Here is a 24,142-nt window from a genome sequence, read left to right as displayed (position 1 = left end):
TTCTCTATATATACTGTCATATCATCTGCATATAATGATAATTTTACTTCCTCCTTACCGATTTGGATGCCTTTTATTTCTTTCTCTTGTCTGATTGCTGTGGCTAGAACTTCCAACACTATGTTGAATAGAAGTGGAGATAGTGGAAAACCTTGCCTTGTTCCTGATCTTGGGGGAATGGTTTTAGCTTTTCACCATTGAGTATGATGTCAGCTGTGGGTTTATCATATATGGCCTTAATTATGTTGAGATATGATCCCTCAATTCCCACTTTCTTATGGGTTTTTATCATAATTGGCTACTGGATTTTATCAAATGCTGTTTCTGCATCTATTGATATGACCATGTGATTTTTATTTTTCATTTTGTTAATGTAGTGTATCACATTAATTGATTTGCGGATGTTGAACCACCCTTGCATACCAGGGATGAATCCCACTTGATCATATTGTATGATCTTTTTAATGTATTGTTGAATTCTGTTTGCTAATATTTTGTTGAGGATTTTTGCATATATATTCTTTAGAGATATCGGACTGTAGTTTTCTTTTTTTGTGGTGTCTTTGTCTGATTTTGAAATCAGGGGGATAGTGGCTTCATAAAAACTGTTTGGGAGCCTTCCCTCCTTCTGGATTTTTTGGAAGAGCTTGAGGAGAATTGGTGATAATTATTTTTTGAACGTTTTGTAAAATTCACCTTTAAAGCCATCTGGTCCAGGGCTTTTGTTTGTTGGGATATTGTTGATTACTGATTCCATTTTCCTAGTGGTATTAGGTCTATTCAGGTTTCCTGTTTCTTCTTGAGTTTGCCTTGGAAGGTTGTACATCTCTCGAAAATTGTCCATTTCTTCCAGATTGTCAAATTTGTTGGCATATAGTTGCTCATAGAAATTTCTTATTTTTCTTTGTATTTCTGCAGTGTCTGTTGTCACTTCTCCATTTTCATTTCTGATGTTAGTAATTTGGGTCCTATCTCTTTTTTTTAATGAGTCTGGCTAACGGTTGGTCAATTTTGTTTATCTTCTCTAAGAACCAACTCTTGGATTCATTAATGTTTGTATTGTTTTTCTGGTTTCTATTTCATTTATTTCCGCTCTGATCTTTATTATCCCCTTCCTTCTACTCCATTTGTGCTTATTTTGCTGTTCTTTTTCCAGATCCTTTAAATGTGAAGATAAACTGTTGATTCGTGATTTTTCTTGTTTCTTTAGGTAGGCCTGCAATGCAATGAATTTCCCTCTTAGGACTGCTTTCGCGGCATCCCATAGATTTTGGGTTGTCGTGTTTTCATTTTTGTTTGTCACGACATATCTTTTGATTTCTTCCTTGATCTCCTGGTTGAGCCATTCATTATTTAGTAACATGTTGTTCAGCCTCCATGAATTGAAGTATCTTCCAGTTTTCTTCCTGTAGTTCATTTCTAATTTCATAGCACTGTGGTCAGAGAAGACAATAGGTATGATTTCAATTTTCTTAAATTTATCAAGACTTGTTTTGAGGCCTAATATATGGTCTATCTTGGAAAACGTTCCATTTGCGCTTGAGAAAAACGTGTATTTTGCAGCATTGGGGTGAAATGCTCTGAAAATATCGATTAAATCCAAGTGGTCCATTGTATCATTTAAAAGGCTGTTGTTTCCATGTTGATTTTCTGTCTGGAAGACCTGTCCCTTCTTGTCAGAGGTGTGTTGAAGTCCCCTACTATGATAGTGTTACTGTTGATCTCTGTCTTTATGTCAGTCAGTATCTGTTTTATATATTTAGGTGCTCCTATGTTGGGTGCATAGATGTTTGCTAGGGTTTTGTCCCCTTGTCAGCTCGATCCCTTTATTATTATATAATGCCCATCTTTATCTTTTATTGTGTTCTTCATTTTAAAATCTATTTTGTCAGATATAAGTATTGCAACTCCAGCTTTTTTCTCATTTCCATTTGAATGAAATATCTTACTCCAACCCTTCACTTTCAGCCTGTGTATGTCTTTTGATCTGAGGTGAGTCACTTGTATACAGCATATACAAGGGTCTTGCTTTCTTATCCAATCAGCCACCTCATGTCTCTTGTTTGTAGCATTTAATCCGTTTACAGATAAAGTGATTATTGATAGGTACATGGTAATTGCCATTTTTAAATTTGCAGTTAGATTGTTTTCATCTTTCTTCTATTTACAGAAGTCCTTTTAGTATTTCTTGCAATGCTGGCTTGGTGGTAATAAATTCCTTTAGCTTATTTTTTTCTGGGAAGCTCTTTATCTCTCCATCAACTTTAAATGATAGCCTTGCTGGAGAAAGCAATCTACGTTGTAGGCCTTTGTGTTCCATCACTTTGAGTATCTCCTGCCACTCCCTCCTGGCCTTCAATGTTTCTGTAGAAAAGTCATTTGATAGTCTTATGTGAGTCCCCTTGTATGTAACCCTCTGTCTTTTTCTTGCTGCTTTTAGGATCCTCTCTTTTTCTTTAAGCTTTGCTATTTTAACTATAATGTGTCTTGGTGTGGACCTGTTCAGGTTTATCCTGGTTCGAACTCTCTGTACTTCCTGGGCTTGTATGTTGGTTTCCGTCATCAGGTTAGGGAAGTTTTCAGAATTATTACTTCAAATATGTTCTCAATCACTTGCGTCCTCTCTGCATCTTCTGGTATTCCTATGATGCGCATGTTGTTGCGCTTGATGTAATCCCAGAGGTCTCTTAAACTATCTTCATTGCTTTTTATTTTTTTTCTTTCTGTTGTTCTGTTTGGGTGATCTTTGCTAACTTGTCTTCTAAGTGGCTGCTTAGATCCTCTGCTTCATCTAACCTGCTGGTAATTCCTTCAAGTGAGTTCTTAATTTTGGTAATTGTGTTCTTTAGTTCTAACTGGTTGTTCGTTATGATTTCTACATCCTTCTTTATGTCGTCTCTAAGCTCCTTAAACATTGCTATCACCAGTGTTCTGAACTCTGTCTCTGATAGGTTGGTTAACTCTGTTTCATTTGGTTCCACTCCTGGAGGTTTCTTCTGTTCTTTTATTTGGGACATGTTTCTTTGTCTCCACATTCTGACTGACTCTTTGTGTTTGCTTTGATGTGTTAGGTAGAACCACTAGAGTTCTTAGTTCTTGCTGGGTTATCTTTTGTAGTTTGTGTCCATTATATTTGAATTGCACTATTTCATTCTTCTCTGCGTGTGCTCCAAAGGTGACTCTTGTGTTGTGTATATTGTCCTGTTAAAGATCTTTAATTGCTTTTCACTTGTGAGTAGGTGTGGTTAACTCCTAGGCTGACTAGTTTTGAGACTTGGCTCTGCCCACCACAGGGTGTTATGCTGTGTGAGGGCTGACCACTTAAATGTGGTTTGGCCTCTATAGGCTCTTGTGCCTGTAGAGAATTCCCTCTGGATGTGTGACTTGTAGGTCAAACCCAGTAGTATTCTGTTTAGGTCTGTAGTTCGCTTCTGGGTGTGTTGAATCTTGTTCCTCTTAAGCTGGGCCATGTTAGGGCAATTTCAGAACAAAGCAAATCACCAAGCACAACATCACCACCAACAACAAAGAAAAAATCAAATACATTCACATGTAAAAACAACCGACAACCCCCACTTACCACAGGCAAAGATATCAAAGATATAAAGACAAAAGAAAACAAAACAAAACAAAACAAAAAGCAGCTCCATTGTTGGCTTAAGCCCACCAAGTAATCTCCAGGTTGTCCTCTGCTGTACCAAAGAGTCCCCTGCCTATTGTGCAGGCAGAGCAAGTCTCCTGGTGCCCAGAGTGACTTTGGGACTGCAGATTTAGATGCGTGGGGCTGAGGAGTCTGGATGATAGCTTTTACAAAATCAGTGCAGTTTCTGCCCTTGCCTGCACATATGCACACTGAGAGTAGCACCACCAGCACTGTGTCCAGTTCTCCTGAGTCTTAGGGCACTTCTTCCGTGTGTGTGTGTGTGTGTGTGTGTGTGTGTGTGTGTGTATGTGTGTGTGTGTGGTGGGAGGAAGATTTCTGAGCTGCTGAAAGCCCGGAAGCTGTGTCTGCAGCTTACTGCTGATACCTGGGAGTGCCTCCACAGTTGTACTTGCCCCGTCCTAGGCATGTCAGAAAGAGTGGGGGCTGAGGATGGAGCGGTTTTCTCATTCCCAGCCCAGCAGTGTCACACTCTTCCTGCAGGCCGTAAAAGGTGGTGGCTGGGGGTGGAGGTGTCTCTTCTCTCCTAGCCCAGCAAAAATCACACTCTTTTCAGCCTCTTCCCTGGTCAGAGCTGCCTGCCAGTCTCCCCAGAGCGTGAACACTACGTCTCCTCTGTAATTTGACACTACTTCTCAGTTCAGAGGCCAGTTTAAGTCTCTGGAAGGGCAGGCATAGGATTGGAAGGGGGGAGGGGCCCAGGTATGGAGTTTGTGTTCTTTGTCTGCCCTAGGGCCCATCTAGCTGCCCCCTCCACGGGAGAGATCAGCTGTGAGACGCAAGGAAAGAGCCCACCTCCTGGCTTTTGTGTTCTCTGTTCTGTCCTTGGATCCCCTGTGTCTCTGCAGCTGTGGATGCCATCCGTGTTTCCACCACCGCAGATGCAGTCGGCATCTCCACAGCCACAGATGTGGGCCGCGTCTCCACTCTGCTCACTTCCCTCTTCCCCTGCTCATCCAGTTTGCACACCTTCAAGTAATCCTTCCACGAGTCTCTTAGTTGTTCTGCATGGTGATGAGCAGATTGTTCTTTGATGGGTTATATGTCCCGTTTGTGATAAGATCAGGAGGAAAACTCAAAAAGTGTACCCCGTTGCCGCCATTCCTGTGACATCACTCCTTTACATTAATTTTTGCTCCAAAAGATGGATTACAGCTGATTGTCCGGGTAGGTCTTATTTTCAAGGACACATGGTAATACTCTCAACAAAGAAAAATAAAGGGGGATTCTTTCCATTTGATTCTTTTATACTAGTTCCTAGGAGGGAGGTAGTAAAAATAAGTGATTTTAGAAATTGAGTTTCTTTACTTTCTCATCTTTGATAAATCGTGAATTATAAAATTTTCCAGAAGACTGTATTTAATTTTTTCTCATGTACAGTGATAAGATGATTGCAAGAAGAGTAGAAAATGGATAACCCCTGAGTTTTCCTTTAGATTTTAAATGGTCCTTTTCTGTCTTCCAGTGATAACCATTTCTTTTTCTCTGTCATTCTCAGGTAAGCCTCTAAACATCCCTTGCAAAGCATTCTTTGGATTCAGTGGAGAGTCCGGTCCAATGATCTACTGGATGAAAGGGGAGAAATTTATTGAAGAACTGGCAGGTCATATTAGAGAAGGTGAAATAAGGTACAGAACTTCAATTGCTTATTTTTCTTTGCTGTCTTTGCAATCAAGCAGTGGAATATACTACAAGGGCTTCGGCCAAGGATTTTAATTGCAAATCCAAATCATTCCATTTTCTTAAAGCTGATCTGGTGGAGAGAGTGAGACTAGCTGCCTTAAGAAATGAAAATGTGTAAACCTCCAATATAAGTAGGTTTTCTCAGGTTCTAAGAATATGCGTGGGATGTAATGATCCCCTCAAAGCTGTCTAAGCATATTCCTTTGAGTTTCTAAAGCTTAGGTCACTGTTACACCATCCAGTCACAGCAAAGATCCAAATTTTGTAGGTGACACCTCAGACCACTGGGCAAATGCTCATTTACTCCCTAGAAACAGACAACTTTCATATGTCATAGGCATAAAGCCACAGTGGCAGTAGTAAGATAGTACTCAACAGAATTACAGTTGACTCTTGTTTAATAGTGTTTATTTTTCCTAGTAACCACTGCTCATACTGAAAGTGAACAAACTTTCAGGTTGTCACCTCCCTATGACCACTTTTCACTCTCCTGTTACACAGATACTTCCCTATATAGAGTTATGTAGGCATCTATTTTATTGATTTTCTAGTCCTGTTTAGTATGACCTCATTGTAAAAATAAGGGATAGGTAATTATTCCTACCTCACTCAGTCTGTGGGGTTGCCCTTTGATTTCAGAAATGATGACATGTAATGTAAATTTCTCATTACAATAAGAATTGGGACTCTTCCCCCTTCATTCTTATTAAGAGTCATGTAGTACAGGCTGATCCAATATTTCAGTGCAACTAACACTAAAATGTATTATTTCATTTTTTTATTAAATATATAACTGTAAAATAAGCAAATATACTTCATATCCTTTACTATTATTAAATATAATTTATAATAATTACCATGACAGTTTTGCTTTATGTGTCCACCCAGTGACTCCACTCTAGGGGTTCATAACATTGATGTTCCATGGACCCCTAAGAGTCTATGCAAAATATTGACTCTGTGAGCATGTTTCTAGGAAAAAGGTACATGAAAAGGTGCCTCACATCATTAGCCATCAGGGAAATGCAAATCAAAGCTCTGTGATAATGCTTCATCCTCAGCAGGTTAGCTATAATCAATGAGTCAGATTATTATAAGTGTTGGCAGGGATGTAGTGAGATTGAAACCCTCATACACTACTGGTGAGAGAGCAAAATAGTGCAGCCACTTTGGATAACAGCCTGGCATTTGCCAAAATGGTTAAACATAGAGTTATTAGCAATTCCCCTCCTAGATATATTATCAAAAGAAATCAAAACATACATCCACAAAACAACTTGTACACAGATGTTCATAGAAGCATTATCCATAATAGATAAATGATGGAAATAACCTAACTGTCCATCAACTGATGAATGGATAAATAAAATGCAGTATATTTTATACAATGTAATATTATTCAGCCATAAAAGAATAAATGAAGTACTGATACAAACTACAACATGGATGTACCTTGAAAACATTCTTAGTGAAAGAAATCAGTGATGAAAGATCACATATTGTATGATTCCATTTATATGAAATGTCCAGAATAGACAAATTTACAGATACAGAAAGTGTATTAGTGGTTTCCTAGGGCTGGGGAAATGGAGTGTATCATTTGTGTGTGTGTGTGTGTGTGTGTGTGTGTGTGTGTTTGGTGTGGGGGATACAGTATAGCATAAGATGCACTATTCAAAAGTGTACAACTCACTGGCACAGTACATTCACAGTGCTGTGCAACAACCTCTACTATCTAGTTCCAGAACATTTTCATCACCCCAAAAGGAAACCTTGTACCTATTAAGTGGTTTGGGACTTCGTTTTGCAATGATGAAAATGTTACAAAATTGACTGTGGTGATGGTTTCACATATCTGCAAATACACTAAAAATCAGAGGATTGTACATTTTAACAGGATGAATTGTATGGTATGTAAATTAGATCTCAATAAAGCTGTTTAAAGTACTTCTAATTGTTGCCTGACACAAAACAGATGTTCAGAAAAATCATCAATATGCTATTTACAAATAGTTGTTAACTATTGATTTTCTTTTAAACTTCAACTTTCTTAACCAGTAACACTTTATTAGCCAATTTCATGTTACGGTTTATGAAATTAATGAAACTAAATTTCTTTAAATTACTTTAGGAATACATGTTTATAATTATTCTAAATGTATCTGCCTGTAAAAGACTTTAAGGGTCATCTTCGTTTTTCAGAGATAGAAACTGGTCCCAAAGGGGAAGTGGTAGATACAATAACATATAGTAGTAAAATATCCACTACCAAAAATTTCTGAGCTATGTTTCATGATCAAGGGTAGTAGTTATATGACCCTAAGGTAATTATCTCCTTTTTCCTGTATGGCAGATTGACTTTTCAAAATAAACAGCTTTATTGGGATATAATCAACATACAATGAACAGCACATAATTTAAAGTGTACAATCTGTAAGAGCTGATAATATATATATATATATATATATATATATATATATATATATATATATATATATATATATATATATATATATGAAACCATTGCCACAATCAAGATAATGAACATATCAATCCCCCACAAGTTTCCTAGTGCCCCTTGGTAATCCCCTCCATCCTCTTCTTTCACAATACTGATATTTCTCTCACTATAAATCAATTTTCATTTTCTAGTTTTATGTAAATGAAATCGTGCAGGATGTACTTTTTTCGTCTACATTGTTTTAGTTAACACAATTATTTTAAGATCCATCTACCTTTTATATGTATCAATAGTTCATTCTTTTTTATTGCTGAGTAGTATTCCATTATATGAATATACTCACAGACAGCTTGATTATACATTCATTTGTAGATGGACATTAGGATTGTTTCCAGTTTGGGGGCTATTACAGATGTGGAACTCAAGAAGAAAGAATCATTTGATATTAACCCCAAGAAGAAATTTATCTGCTGAGATAGACTCCCAATGGTCAAACAAGGGCTCAAATTGTATAAATAGTAAGAGCCTAGTGCCCATTTGCTGACAGGGGCTTCTCACGTACTCTGTATACAAGGAAGAACCTCAGACTGAACCCTTAGCTTCCAGCACTATGCCCTGCTCTGTTTATGCTGTCTGAATCAAGTATTGTAAAGGAAACCCTGTCTTCATCTTTCTACCAATGGACTAATACCCACACCATCCAATCAGAGCTGCACAATTTGGATACTTCATTTATGTAAAATGTACCTGACTGGGAACAGGGGTGGGAACTTTTGCTATAAAAACAGACTTCCCTTTGTCTCAGTGGACAATTTGTTACCTAAATCTGTGTCTCCAGGGCTTCAGCTCTTTTGTTTAAATAAATGCTTATTATTCTTCATTAAAATCTAAAATTAATTTTGGTTTGCAGAGATAAGCTGCTATGAACATGTATATATGCATTTTTGTATGTATATATATTTCCTTTTTTCTTGGGTAAGTACCTAGACATGGAGAGTCTGAATTATACAACATGCTGAATTATATACATTTCGATTTTAAGTTCCTTTTTTAAGCCCCCTTTTAATACAAACTTTATTTTTTAGGATAATTTTAGATTTGCTGAAAAATTGTGAAGATAGTGTCTTAGTCTACTAGGGCTACTATAACAAAAATTCTGTAATCTGAGTGCCTTAAACAATACATATTTTGTTCTCATGTTTCTAGAGACTGGGAAGTCTAATGTCAAGGCACCAACCAGTTCAATGTCTGATAAGGTCCAACATCCTGGTTTATAGACAACTGTCTTCTCACTGTACCCTCACATGTCCTCACATGGCAGAAGAAAGGAAAGAGAGGTCTCTGGAGCCTCTTTTATAAGGACACAAATCCCATTCATTAAGCTCTACTTACATGACCTAATCACCTCCTAAAAGCCCCACCTCTTAATAATCATCACATTAGGGGTTAGGATTTCAACATATGAATTGGCAGGCAGGGGCAAACTTTCAGTCAATAGCAAAGAGTATAGAGATTCCTATATACTCCAAACCCAATTTTCCACGTTATTAACATCTAAAGTTAAAACAGTACATTTGTTACAATTAATGAACCAAAATTGATACATTATTAACAAAAATCCATATTTTATTCAGATTTCTTAGTTTTTACCTGCTGTCCTTTTTCTTCTGCAGGATTATTTAACTTGCCAACTATCTGAAAAACTGTATTCCAAAGTGGTTATACCATTTTTAAAAATTAGGCACTGATGCCACTCTCTAGCAGAAAATAGAGACAAAACATACATATGTGAAACAATTCAGCCCAGTTCAAGCCACTATATTAGGTGACAAATGAGTCAACCAGATAGTAAGCACTATAGGAAGTTAACCTTTCAGGACTTGCAAAACGCCATATATATATACAAACTTGTAGTTGACATTCATTATTGTTCAGCTTCAGCTTCAGGTGTACAATGCAGTGATCAGGAATCTACATCATCCCTGAGGTGGTCTCCTTAATGAGACAGGTGTCCATTGGATATCCTACAAAATCTTTACAACATTATTTATTATATTCCCCAAATTAATTTTCAAAACCCCGTGGCCATCTTGTGGTTACAGACTGTTTTCTAATCCTCTCACCTTCCCCTTTAACCCCACCCCCCCACCCATCTAGCAACCCTCAATTTTTCCTCTTTATCTCCAAAACTGTTTCTGATGAGTTCATTCACTTATTCTCTTCTTTAGATTCCACATATAAGTGAGATCATATGGTATTTGTATTTCTCTGTCTCACTTATTTCACTTAACATAATGTTCTCTAGGTCCATCCATGTTGTTGCAAATGGTAAGATTTCTTTCTTCTTTATGGATGCGTAATACTCCATTATATAAATGTACCACAGTTTCTTAATCCAGTCATCTACCGACTGGCATTTCGGTTGTTTCCATGTCTTGGGTATTGTGCATAGTGCTGCAATAAACATAGGAGTGCATAAAGTTTTTTGAATCAGAGTTTTACATTTCTCCAGATAGATACCTAGGAGTGGAATTGATGGATCATAAGGTAGTTCCATTTTCAGATTTTTGAGATACCTCCATACTGCTTTCCAGAGTGGCTGCAAAATCTGCAATCCCACCAACAGTGCACAAGGGTTCCCTTTTCTCCACATCCGCACCAACACTTGTTTGTTGATTTATTGATGATAGCCATTTTGACTGGGGTAAGGTGGTATCTCATGGTGGTTTTTATTTGCATCTCTCTAATTATTAGAGAGTTTGAGCATTTTTCATATGTCTGTTTGAAATCTGTATGTCCCTTTTAGAAAAATGTCTCTTCATGTCCTCTGCCCATTTTTTAATTGGGTTGTTGGTTTTTTGAGGGTGAGTTGACTGAGTTTTTTATAAATTTGTGATATTAACCCCTTTTCAGATATATCATTGGCAAATATCTTTTCCCATTCAGTAGGGTCCCTTTTTGTTTTATTGATGGTTTCCTTTGCTGTGAAAAAACTTTTTAGTTTGATGTAATCCCACCTGTTTATTTGTTCACTTACTTCCCTTGCGCAAGGGAATATATCAGTAAAAATCTTACTTCAGGTAATGTCTGTGAAGTTTCTTCCTATATTTTCTTCTATGTATTTCATGGTTTCGGATCTTACATTTAAGGCTTTAAGCCATTTTGAATTTATTTTGTGTATATGGTGTAAAGAGGTGGTCCAGCTTCATTTTTTTGCATGTGTCTGTCCACGTTTTCCAGCACCATTTATTGAATAGACTCTTTTTAACCCACCATACATTGTTGCTTGCATTGTCATAGATTAAATGGCCATATAGGCATGAATTTATTTCAGGAATCTCTATTTTGTTCCATTGATCTATGTGTCTCTTTTTATGCCAGTACCATGCTGTTTTGATTACTGTAGCCTTGTAGTATAATTTGATGTCAGGTATTGTTATACCTCCCACCTTGTTCTTATTTCTCAATATTGCTGAGGCTATCTGGGGTCTTTTATGGTCCCATATAAATTATAGGATTATATGTTCTATTTCTGTGAAAAACGTCCTTGGTAGTTTGATAGGAATTGCATTGAATAGGTATATTGCCTTAGGCAGTATGGACATTTTAACTATATTCATCCTATCCAGGAACATGGTATGTGTTTCCATCTATTTGTATCTTCTTTCATTTCTTTCTTCAGTGTCTTATAATTTTCTGAGTACACATCTTTTACTTCTTGGTTAAATTTGTTCCCAGGTATTTTACAGTCTTAGAAGCAATTGTAAATGGGATTGCTTTTTTAATTTCTCCTTCTGTTGTTTTATTATTGGTATATACAAATGCAACTGATTTCTGAATATTAATTTTGTATCCTGCAACTTTACTAAATTCATCTATCAGCTCTAATAGTTTCTTGGTGGAGTCTTTAGGGTTCTCTCTCTATAGTATCATATCATCTGCATATAATGACAATTTTACTTCCACCTCACCGATTTAGATGCCTTTTATTTCTTTCTCTTGTCTGATTGCTGTGGATAGAACTTCCAGCACTATGTTGAATAGAAGTGAAGAAAGTGGGCAACATTGCCTTGTTCCTGATCTTAAGGGGAATGGTTTTAGATATTCCCCATTCAGTATGATGGTAGCTGTGGGTTTATCATATATGGCCTTTATTATGTTGAGAGATAATCCCTCTATTCCCACTGTCTTAAGGGTTTTTATCATGAATTCCTCATGGATTTTATCAAATGCTTTTTCTGCATCTATTGATATGACCATGTGATTTTTATTTTTCATTTTGTTAATGTGGTGTATCACATTAATTGATTTGCGGATGTTGAACCACCCTTGCATACCAGGGATGAATCTCACTTGATCATACTGTATGATCTTTTTAATGTATTGTTGAATTCCGTTCGCTAATATTTTGTTGAGGATTTTTGCATCTATGTTCATTAGAGATGTCAGCCTGTAGTTTTCTTTTTTAGTGGTGTCTTTGTCGGATTATGGGATCAGGGTGAGAGTGGCTTCATAAAAACTGTTTGGGAGCCTTCCCTCCTTCTGGATTTTTTGGAAGAGCTTAAGGAGAATTGGTGATAATTATTTTTTAAACGTTTTGTAAAATTCACCTTTAAAGCCATCAGGTCCAGGGCTTTTGTTTGTTGGGATATAGTTGATTACTGATTCCATTTTCCTAGTGGTATTAAGGCTATTCAGGTTTCCTGTTTCTTCTTGAGTTTGCCTTGGAAGGTTGTACACCTCTCGAAAATTGTCCATTTCTTCCAGATTGTCAAATTTGTTGGCATATAGTTGCTCATAGTAATTTCTTATTTTTCTTTGTATTTCTGCAGTGTCTGTTGTCACTTCTCCATTTTCATTTCTGATGTTAGTAATTTGGGTCCTATCTCTTTTTTTTAATGAGTCTGGCTAACGGTTGGTCAATTTTAATTTTGTTTATCTTCTCTAAGAACCAACTCTTGGATTCATTAATGTTTTGTATTGTTTTTCTGGTTTCTATTTCATTTATTTCCGCTCTGATCTTTATTATCCCCTTCCTTCTACTCCATTTGTGCTTATTTTGCTGTTCTTTTTCCAGATCCCTTAAATGTGAAGATAAACTGTTGATTCGTGATTTTTCTTGTTTCTTTACGTAGGCCTGCAATGCTATGAATTTCCCTCTTAGGACTGCTTTCGCGGCATCCCATAGATTTTGGGTTGTCGTGTTTTCATTTTTGTTTGTCACGAGATATATTTTTATTTCTTCCTTGATCTCCTGGTTGAGCCATTCATTATTTAGTAACATGTTGTTCAGCCTCCGTGAATTGAAGTATCTTCCAGTTTTCTTCCTGTAGTTCATTTCTAATTTCATAGCACTGTGATCAGAGAAGACAATAGGTATGATTTCAATTTTCTTAAATTTATCAAGACTTGTTTTGTGGCCTAACATACGGTCTAGCTTGGAAAATATTCCATGTGCGCTTGAGAAAAAAGTGTATTTTGCAGCATTGGGGTGAAATGCTCTGAAAATATCGATTAAATCCAAGTGTTCTAATGTATCATTTAAGGCTGTTGTTTCCATATTGATTTTCTGTCTGGAAAACTCGTCCCTTGTTGTCAGAGTTGTGTTGAAGTCCCCTACTATGATAGTGTTACTGTTGGTCTCTGTCTTTATGTCAGTCAGTATCTGTTTTATATATTTAGGTGCTCCTATGTTGGGTGCATAGATGTTTGCTAGGGTTTTGTCCCCTTGTCGGCTCGATCCCTTTATTATTATATAGTGCCCATCTTTATCTTTTATTGTGTTCTTCATTTTAAAGTCTATTTTGTCAGATATAAGTATTGCAACTCCAGATTTTTTCTCATTTCCATTTGAACAAAATATCTTACTCCAACCTTTCACTTTCAGCCTGTGTGTCTTTTGATCTGAGGTGAATCTCTTGTATACAGCATATACAAGGGTCTTGCTTTCTTATCCAATCAGCCACCTCATGTCTCTTGTTTGTAGCATTTAATCCGTTTACAGATAAAGTGATTATTGATAGGTACATAGTAATTGCCATTTTTAAATTTGCAGTTAGATTGTTTTCATCTTTTTTTTATTTACAGAAGTCCTTTTAGTATTTCTTGCAATGCTGGCTTGGTGGTAATAAATTCCTTTAGCTTATTTTTCTCTGGGAAGCTCTTTATCTCTCCATCAACTTTAAATGATAGCCTTGCTGGAGAAAGCAATCTAGGTTGTAGGCCTTTGTGTTCCATCACTTTGAGTATCTCCTGCCACTCCCTCCTGGCCTTCAATGTTTTTGTAGAAAAGTCATTTGATACTTTTATGGGAGTTCCCTTGTATGTAAGCCTCTGTCTTTTTCTTGCTGTTTTTAGGATTCTCTCTTTGTCTTTAAGCTTTGCCATTTTAACTATAATGTGTCCTGGTGGAGACCTGTTTGAAACCTCCAGAAATGGAACCAAATGAAACAGTTGGAACTCTCTGTACTTCCTGGTTGGAACTCTCTGTACTTCCTGGGCTTGTATGTTGGTTTTCTTCATCATGTTAGGGAAGTTTTCAGACATTATTACTTCAAATATGTTCTCAATCCCTTGCTTCCTCTCTTCATCTTCGGGTATTCCTATGATGTGCATGTTGTTGCACTAGATGTTATCCTAGAGGTCTCTTAAATCATCTTCATTGTTTCTTATTTTTTTTCCTTTCTGTTGTTCTGTTTGGGTGATCTCTGCTAACTTGTCTTCTAAGTCACTGATTCAATCTTCTGCTTCATGTAACCTGTTGTTAATTCCTTCAAGTGAGTCCTTCATTTTAGTAAATGCTTTTTTTATTTCTAACTGGTTGTTCATTATGATTTCTCTATCCTTCTTTATGTCGTCTCTAAGCTCCTTAAACATTCTTATCACCAGTGTTCTGAACTCTGTCTCTGATAGGTTGGTTACCTCTGTTTCATTTGGTTCCATTTCTGGAGGTTTCTTCTGTTCTTTTATTTGGGACATGTTTCTTTGTTTCCCCATTCTGGTTGACTCTCTGTGTTTTATTCGATGTATTAGGTAGATCCCCTAGAGTTCTTAGTTCTTGCTGGGTTATCTTTTTTAGTATGTGTCCTTTATATTTGACTTGCACTACTTCGTTCTTCTCTGCGTGTGCTCCAAAGGTGACTCTTGTGTTGTGTATATTGTCCTGTTAAAGAAGATCTTTAATTGCTTTTCACTTGTGAGTAGGTGGGGTTAACTCCTAGGCTGACTAGTTGTGAGACTTGGCTCTGCCCACAACAGGGTGTTCTACTGCGTGATGGTTGACCACTTAAATGTGGTTTGACCTCTATTTGTTCTTGTGCCTATAGAGAATTCCCTCTGGATGTGTCACTGGTAGGTCAAACCCAGTAGTACTCTGGTTTGGTCTGGAGTTGGCCTCTGTGTGTGTTGAATCTTGTGCCTCTTAAGCTGGGCCCTCCTGGCTTTTGTATTCTCTGTTCCGTCCTGGGATCCCCTGCATCTCTACAGCTGCAGATGCTGGCCTCGTTTCCACCGCCACAGATGTGGACCACGTTTCCACAGCCGAAGGTGCGGGCCTGTTTATTTGATTTTGTTGCATCTTTTTTTTTCACCTTTCCTACCTCTCTCAGTAAAAGAGGGTAAATACCTATATTTGCAGAGGAGAAAAGTAACATGGAATTTGTTTAGAAAAATTCACAAAACCCAACTAGTAACTATAGACATCTCCAGAGAATTGACAGGAATTCCTGGCCAAGATCAACATACAGTCAGATATTTTGTAATATTAATTGTGTGATCTGTGATCTATTTGGGAGTTTTTGTGGGTGCAGGAATTCGTTAAGGCTATGGACATTTATGATAACACAGGAGTTAATTATTAGATTCTGTCTTCTAGCCTCCAAAAGGAATGTGCTTGTTGCAAAGCAAACCTGATTTTTACACAGCATGGCAGATTGTAACAAATTCAGTAATTTCAATGAAAAAAAATTGCTCCTCATACCACACCAATAGTTTAACCAAGAGAAGGTATGCATTATTTCATCGCCCATACATTTTATCCAAAGGGAACAGTTATGGTGGAAGAAAGCTGAAGATGTTAAGTAGAGGATTCCTCTCAAATGCATTTCTGGAAATGAAATTTCCTTCTGGATGCATGGACCTCCTTCAGGGTATTGTATTTGTTTCATACTGTAATTGAATCATAGCTCTTAGTTTGTGCATGCTAGTCAGAAGTGCACTGCCCAGTAGATCCAAGAGTGGGGGTGTAAATAAATTACTCTCAAGCGGTTTACTTGTGGAGAAACTACCACAGTGGTACTAGATCTGGCAAGAGGACTTGCCATGATGCCTAGGTTCTCTGTTTTAGGGACAGCAGCTTGATCCTAGAAGTATGTGTCACAACCATTTAACTCTGCATTGCCCCAGAGGAATGAAAAACTGTGAAAAAATATACCTAAGGAAAAAAGCTTAAATATTTACCAAAAGGATGATGAAACAATGTCACTAAGACTATAGTAAGTTCAACTTTATAATTTAGCAGTTCCCCTGCAGCTTGACTTACTTATTTGATCAAATCCTGACCAGGGTTTGGGAATCTCATTTGTTTGCTGTCTATGTTACTTTGACCACCATGGTTCCTTGAATCTCCTGACTTCCAGCCTATTGCCAAAGAACTCAGACTTGACTCTGGGCACAAAAATTCCACCTTTATCTCCTTTTAGGTAGAAATTGGTGTAGCTCTCTTAAGTCTCTGATGTTGCTAAGAGACTGAGCCCTAAGGAAATCTGAACCTACTCACAACTGCTAGCTTATCCCATACAACTCCATCAAAGCCTTTCCACTGACCCTAGAAGACATCATTTGTAGGGATGTTAAGGGAATTTGGTGTGTACAGTAGCATAAGCTGTGATTGTGCAAGTTTGGTTATTTTTTTCTACCATTTTAAAGTCATTACAACAAGCTGCTCTCTATAATCTCTACCATGTCTATTTAGAGAAGTCAAACAATTATTTGGAAGAGACCCAGTGGAAACCTTCATTAGAAGAGAACTTCCTAATTTCTGACCCTGTGTTAAAACTTAATGGCAATGCTTTCAAAGTAGGATAAAAGAGTTCACAAAAGTGATAGTCTTTGGTTGTAAGCATTCCAGGAAGGCCAACTCAGCCCCATATCTTTATAGAACTTTCTCTTAAATTAATCTTATCAAAGGCTTGAAAATTAAAATATATATATATACATATATATATAGATAGATATAGATATATAATTTACTGATGGGTATTCCTCAGTGCTAAAAAAAATGCCAGAGAAATTGAACCAGTTCTATTAAACAAGAAATAATAGTCTTTAAGCTTGCTTGCAGGGCTGTGAATTGAATCTCATTGTGGAAGGAGACTGCATGAATTCCAATGCAATTGCTTTGCCCCGGTAGAAAGTAACTTTGGAATTATAAACCTCACTTTTCACATTTCCTTATCAATATCTAATGTGTTTTTTTTCTCAAGCAATACCATAAAACAGTTTACCAAATCTTTTGTAATTCTTGGCCTGAAAAACATATTCAATTTATCTTGAGGTGTTTTTTTTTTTTTTTAGACAAGTTTTTTAAAATGCAAATATTTTCATTTACTTTCAATTCCTGAAAGGCTACAAGTTGAATATGGGCTTTGTTTTTAGTTTTGGTTTCTTCATTCCTGCTTTCACCACTTTCTGGCCTTGCATTTCCATCCCTTTACCTTAACATCCTCTCCTTGAAGGATTTAAATGCTCTTAACGAAAGAGGGAATGTGATACAGGTAAAAAAAGATTTTATTTTTGAAATAAGGTGAGTCAATCTTAAAGACCCCTATTAACCTTTCAATAACTCATTAGAAAAAAATATGGAGCTGTGAATATGGAGTTTGTTTTCAAACTACAGAGGAAACTATTGAGGCTCCAGGCAGCCAGAGGCAAAATGATGGGCTCTGTTTTGGCAACTTCCCAACACTTTTGCAGTGCCTTCAAGCACCCACCTGCTTTGACCTTTCCAAAATTGAGCTAATACACTCTCGCGCGCACACACATGCACACACACACACACACACACACACACACACACACAAAGCATGTCTTATTTTCCCTCACTCTAAACTCATCTCACTGGAAGATGAGAAAACACTGATCAATCACTTTGCCTTTGATTTAAATAAGTTTCAAATTTTGGAGGAGTCTTGACTCTATTATTCTCAGTTCCAATTCCACAGTGAGTTTTAGCTTTGACCTATACATAAAATATTTAAAACCTACCTAAGATGTATTTGTTATCGTTCTTTATTTACTGAACAGATTCTAGATGACCAATCTCAAATATTGTCTTGTATTGTATTGTAAGCTGCTCCAGACTGGATACTTTTATTTGCTAATAATAATAATAATAATAATAATAATAATAATAATAATATACTTCTTCATGTTTTTATACTACACAGTAGAATGCGAAAGCATTTTGGCAACCTAAATAACATTGAGATTTCCTTTTTTTTTCATTAAGTTTATTGTGGTGACAATTGTTAGTAAAGTTACATAGGTTTCAGGTGTATAATTCTGTAATATATCATCTATGTATCACATTATGTGTTTACCACCCAGAGTCATTTCAATTTCCATCATCACATATTTGATCCCTTTTACCCTCATTTACCACCCCCATAACCCCTTACCCTCTGGTAAGCACTAAACTATTGTCTGTGTATATGAGTTTTTCTTTCTTCATTTGTGTTCTTCCATTGTTGTTTTAAGTTTTATATCCCACATATCAGTGAAATCATGTTTCTCAACTTTTCCTGTTTAGCTTATTTCGCTTGGCATAATAATCTCAAAATCCAATCATGTAGCTGCAAATGGCACTATTTCATCTTTTCTTATGTCAGAATAGTATTCCACATTGTGTATATATACCACATCTTCTTTATCCAACCATCCATGGAAGGACACTTCGGTTGTTTCCATGTCTTGGCCACCATAAATAAAGCTCCAATGAACATCAGAGCACATATATCTTTATGGATAAATGTTTTCAGAGTTTCTGGGTAGATACACAGGAGAGGGATTGCCAGGTCATACAGTAATTCTATTTGTAATTTTTTGAGGAACTTCCACACTGTCTTCCATACCGGCTGCACAGGTCTGCATTCCCACCAACAGTGTATGAGGGTTCCTTTCTCTCCACAGCCTCTCCAATACTTCTTACTATTTGTCTTGTTGACCATAGCCATTCTAACTGGGGTGAGTGATATCTCATTGTGGTTTTTATTTACATTTCTTTACATTTCTCTGATGATTAGTGATGTTGAGCATTCTTTCATATGTCTATTTGCCATTTGTATGTCCTCTTTGGAGAAATGTCTCTTCAGGTCTTCTGCCCATTTTTCAATTGGGTTGTTTCCTTGTTTTTTTTATTGTTGTTGTTTTTGTTGAGTTGCATGAGTTCCTTGTATATTTTTGATATTACCCCTTTATCGGAGACACTGTTCGCAGAAATCTTCTCCCATTCAGTTGGTTGCCTCTTTATTTTGTCGACGGTTTCTTTGCTGTGCAGAAGCTTTTAAATTTGATATAGTTCCATTCATTATTTTAGCTTTTACTTCCCTTGCCTTTGTAGTCAAATTCATAAAATGCTCTTTGAACCCAAGGTCCATAAGCTTAGTACCTATGTTTACTTCTATGCAGTTTATTGTTTCAGGTCTTATGTTTAGGTCCTTGATCTATTTTGAATTAATTGTGGTACATGGTGACAGATAGCAGCCTACTTTCATTCTTTTACACGTGGCTTTCCAATTCTGCCAGCACCATTTATTGAAGAGGCTGTCTTTTCTCCGTTGCATGTTTTTTTTTTGTTTGTTTGTTTTTGTTTTGTGGTTTTTTTTTTTTTGCTTCTTTGTCAAAAATTATCTGTCCTTATTTATGTGGGTTTATTTCTGGGTTCTTGATTCTATTCCATTGGATGGTGTTTGTTTTTCTGCCAGTACCATACTGTTTTGATTATTGTTACCCTGTAGTACATACAACCAGGAGTCAGGGAGTCTGGTACCTCCAGCATTGTTCCTTTTTCTTAGGATTGGCTATTCAGGGCCTTTTGTGGTTCCATATAGATCTGATGATTTTTTTTTTTTTTTTAGTTTCAGGTGTACAAGACAAGGTAATACTTAGACGTTCATCATTTATATCCCTCACACTGTGAACCCCCCTCCCCCCATCCATTATCCCTCTGACCTCACACCGAGCCATCACATTATATGTATAAAATTATAGTTGGCATTCATTAATGTTTAGCTTCTGGTGTACAATGCCATGGTCAGGCATCCACATTATCTCTGTGGTGGTCTCCCAAATAGGATGCATGTCCTTCGGATACCCAACAAAATCTTTACAACATTATTGAATAAGTTCCCCAAATTAATTTTCAGAAAACCCTGAGGCCATCTTGTGGTTATCAGCTGCTTCCTAATCCCTTCACCTTTCCCCTTATCCCCAACCCCCCCGCCCCCACCCATCTAACAACTCTCGTTTTTTTCTTTGTGTCCTCAAAACTGTCTCTGATCACTGCATTCACATATTCTTTTCTTTAGATTCCGCATATAAGTGAGATCATATGGTACTTGTCTTTCTCTTTCTGACTTATTTCACTTAACATAATGTTCTCTAGATCCATCCATGTTGTTGCAAATGATAAGATTTCTTTCTTCTTTATGGCTGCGTAATACTCCATTGTATAAATGTACCACAGCTTCTTAATCCAGTCATCTACCAATGGGCATTTCGGTTGGTTCCATATTTTGGCTATTGTGTAAACTGCTGCAATAAACATAGGAGTGCATACAGATTTTTGAATTGGAGTTTTGGATTTCTCCGGGTAGATGCCTAGGAGTGGAATTACTGGATCATAGGGTAGTTCCATTTTCAGATTCCTGAGATACCTCCATACTGTTTTCCATAGTGGCTGCACTAATCTGCAATCCCACCAACAGTGCACTAGCGTTCCCTTTTCTCCACATCCCCGCCAGCATTTGTTGTTTGTTGATTTATTGATGATAGCCATTTTGACTGGAGTGAGGTGGTATCTCATTGTGGTTTTTATTTGCATTTCTCTGATGGTTAGTGAGGTTGAGCATTTCTTCATATGTCTTCTTGCCTTCGGTATGTCCTTTTTAGAAAAATGTCTCCTCAAGTCCTCTGCCCATTTTTTAATTGGGTTGTTTGTTTTTTTGGAGTTGAGTTGAGTAAGTTTTTTATAGATTTGTGATATTAATCCCTTATCAGATATATCATTGGCAAATATCTTTTCCCATACAGTAGGATCCCTTTTTGTTTTATTGATGGTTTCCTTTGCTGTGAAAAAAACTTTTTAGTTTGATGTAATCCCACATGTTTATTTTTTCTCTTACTTCCCTCGTGCGAGGGAATATATCAGGGAAAATCTTATTCCGGGTAATGTACATGAAGTTTCTTCCTATATTTTCTTCTAGATATTTTATGGTTTCAGATCTTACATTTAAGTCTTTAAGCCATTTTGAATTCATTTTTGTATATGGTGTAAGGAGGTGGTCCAGCTTCATTTTCTTGCATGTGTCTGTCCAGGTTTCCCAACACCACTTATTGAACAGACTGTCTTTACCCCATCGTACATTCTTGCTTCCATTGTCGTAGATTAGATGGGCATATAGGCATGGATTTACTTCTGGACTGTCTATTATGTTCCATTGATCTATGTGTCTATTTTTATGCCAGTACCATGCTGTTTTGATTACTATAGCCTGGTAGTATAGTTTGAAATCAGGTATCGTTATACCTCTCAATTTGTTCTTATTTTGTTCTTATCAAAATTGCTGAGGCTGTCCGAGGTCTTTTATGGTCCCATATAAATTTTAGGATTATCTGTTCTATTTCTGTGAAAAACGTCTTTGGTAGTTTGATAGGAATTGCGTTGAATAAGTATATTGCCTTAGGCAGTATGGACATTTTCACTATATTAATTCTTCCTATCCATGAACATGGAATGTGTTTCCATCTATTTATGTCTTCTTTCATTTCTTTCTTCAGTGTCGTATAATTTTCTGAGTACAGATCTTTTACATCTTTGGTTAGATTTATTCCCAGATATTTTATAGTCTTTGGAGCAATTGTAATGGAATTGTTTTTTTAATTTCTCCTTCTGATATTTTATCATTGGTATTTACAAATGCAACTGATTTCCGAATATTAATTTTATATCCTGCTACTTTACTAAATTCATCTATCAGTTCTAATAGTTTCTTGGTGGAGTCTTTAGGGTTCTCTATATATAGTATCATATCATCTGCATATAGTGATAATTTTACTTCCTCCTTACCAATTTGGATGCCTTTTATTTCTTTCTCTTGTCTGATTGCTGTGGCTAGAACTTCCAGCACTATGTTGAATAGAAGTGGAGAAAGTGGGCAACCTTGTTTTGTCCCTGATCTTAGGCGGAATGGTTTTACCTTTTCCCCATTGAGTATGATGTTAGCTGTGGGTTTGTCGTATATGGCCTTTATTATGTTAAGATATTATCCCTCTCTTCCCACTTTCTTAAGGGTTTTTATCATAAAAGTTTGCTGTATTTTATCAAATGCTTTTTCTGCATCTATTGATATGATCATGTGGTTTTTATTTTTCATTTTGTTAATGTGGTGTATCACATTAATTGATTTGCAGATGTTGAACCACCCCTGCATACCAGGGATGAATCCCACTTGATCATGGTGTATGATCTTTTTAATGTATTGCTGAATTCTGTTCGCTAATATTTTGTTGAGAATTTTTGCATCTATGTTCATTAGAGATATCGGCCTGTAGTTTTCTTTTTTTGTGGTGTCTTTGTCTGCTTTTGGGATCAGGGTGATAGTGGCTTCGTAAAAAGTGTTTGGGAGTCTTCCTTCCTTCTGGATTTTTTGGAAGAGCTTGAGGAGAATAGGTGATAATCCTTTTTTGAACGTTTTGAAAAATTCACCTGTAAAGCCATCTGGTCCAGGGATTTTGTTTGTTGGGAGATTATTGAGTACTGATTCAATTTCCCTGGTGGTAATCAGACTCTTCAGGCTTTCTGTTTCTTCTTGAGTTAGCTTTGGAAGGTTGTGAGCCTCAAGGAAATTGTCCATTTCTTCCAGATTGTCAAATTTGTTGGCATATAGTTGCTCATAGTAATTTCTTAAAATTGTTTGTATTTCTGTGGTGTCTGTTGTCACTTCTCCTCTTTCATTTCTGATTTTATTAATTTGGGTCCTTTCTCTCCTTTTTTTAATGAGTCTGGCTAAAGGTTTGTCAATTTTGTTTATCTTCTCTAAAACCAACTCTTGGATTCATTGATCTTTTGTATTGTTTTTCTGGTTTCTATTTCATTTATTTCTGCTCTGATCCTTATTATCTCCTTCCTTGTGCTCCCTTTGGGCTTATTTTGCTGTTCTTTTTCCAGATCCCTTAAGTGTGAAGATAAACTGTCAATTAGTGATGTTTCTTGTTTCTTTAGGTAGGCGTGAGTGCTATGAGCTGCCCTCTTAGGACTGCTTTCGCAGCATCCCATAGATTTTGGCTCATCGTGTTCTCATTCTCATTTGTCTCGAGATATCTTTTGATTTCTTCTTTGATCTGCTGCTTGACCCATTCATTATTTAGTAACATGTTATTCAGCCTCCATGAATTGGTGTGTCTTCGTGGTTTTTTTTCCCTGTAGTTCATTTCTAATTTCATAGCACTGTGGTCAGAGAAGACAATTGGTATGATTTCAATTTTCTTAAATTTATCAAGGCTTGTTTTGTGTTCTAACATGATCTATTTTGGAAAATGTTCCATGTGCACTTCAGAAGAACGTGTATTCTGCAGCATTGGGGTGAAATGCTCTGAAAATATCGATTAAATCCCAGTGGTCCAAAGTATCATTTAAGGCTGTTGTTTCCATATTGATTTTCTGTCTGGAGGACCTGTCCCTTGTTGTCAGAGGTGTGTTGAAGTCCCGTACTATGATAGTGTTGCTGTTGATCTCTGTCTTTATGTCCATCAGTACCTGTTTTATATATTTAGGTGCGCCTATGTTAGGTGCATAGATGTTTACTAGGGTTTTGTCCTCTTGTCGGATTGATCCCTTTATTATTATATAGTGCCCATCTTTGTCTTTTAATATGTTCTTCATATTAAAGTCTATTTTGTCAGATATAAGTATTGCAACTCCAGCTTTTTTCTCGCTAACATTTGCATGAAATATCTTACTCCAACCTTTCACTTTCAGTCTGTGTGTGTCTTTTGATCTGAGATGGGTCTCTTGTATACAGCATATACAAGGGTCTTGCTTCCTTATCCACTCAGCCACC

At 36.7% G+C, this 24,142-nt stretch overlaps 1 protein-coding gene across 1 annotated transcript in view; it reads left to right on the top strand.

Annotated features, from left to right (window-relative positions):
• The window catches only part of IL1RAPL2 (interleukin 1 receptor accessory protein like 2), a 760,470-nt gene that overhangs the window by 684,636 nt on the left and 51,692 nt on the right, over positions 1 to 24,142 (top strand). Inside the window, exon 5 of the mRNA XM_081043405.1 lies at positions 5,160 to 5,289. Coding sequence (XP_080899531.1) covers positions 5,160 to 5,289 — 130 coding nt within the window. The remainder of the gene's footprint in view (positions 1 to 5,159; positions 5,290 to 24,142) is intronic.

Source organism: Rhinolophus hipposideros (assembly GCF_964194185.1).
Source record: "Rhinolophus hipposideros genome assembly, chromosome: X".
Classification (NCBI taxonomy): domain Eukaryota; kingdom Metazoa; phylum Chordata; class Mammalia; order Chiroptera; family Rhinolophidae; genus Rhinolophus; species Rhinolophus hipposideros.
Note: the sequence above shows the minus strand (reverse complement) of the source record. Positions and strands in the feature narration are given on the sequence as shown.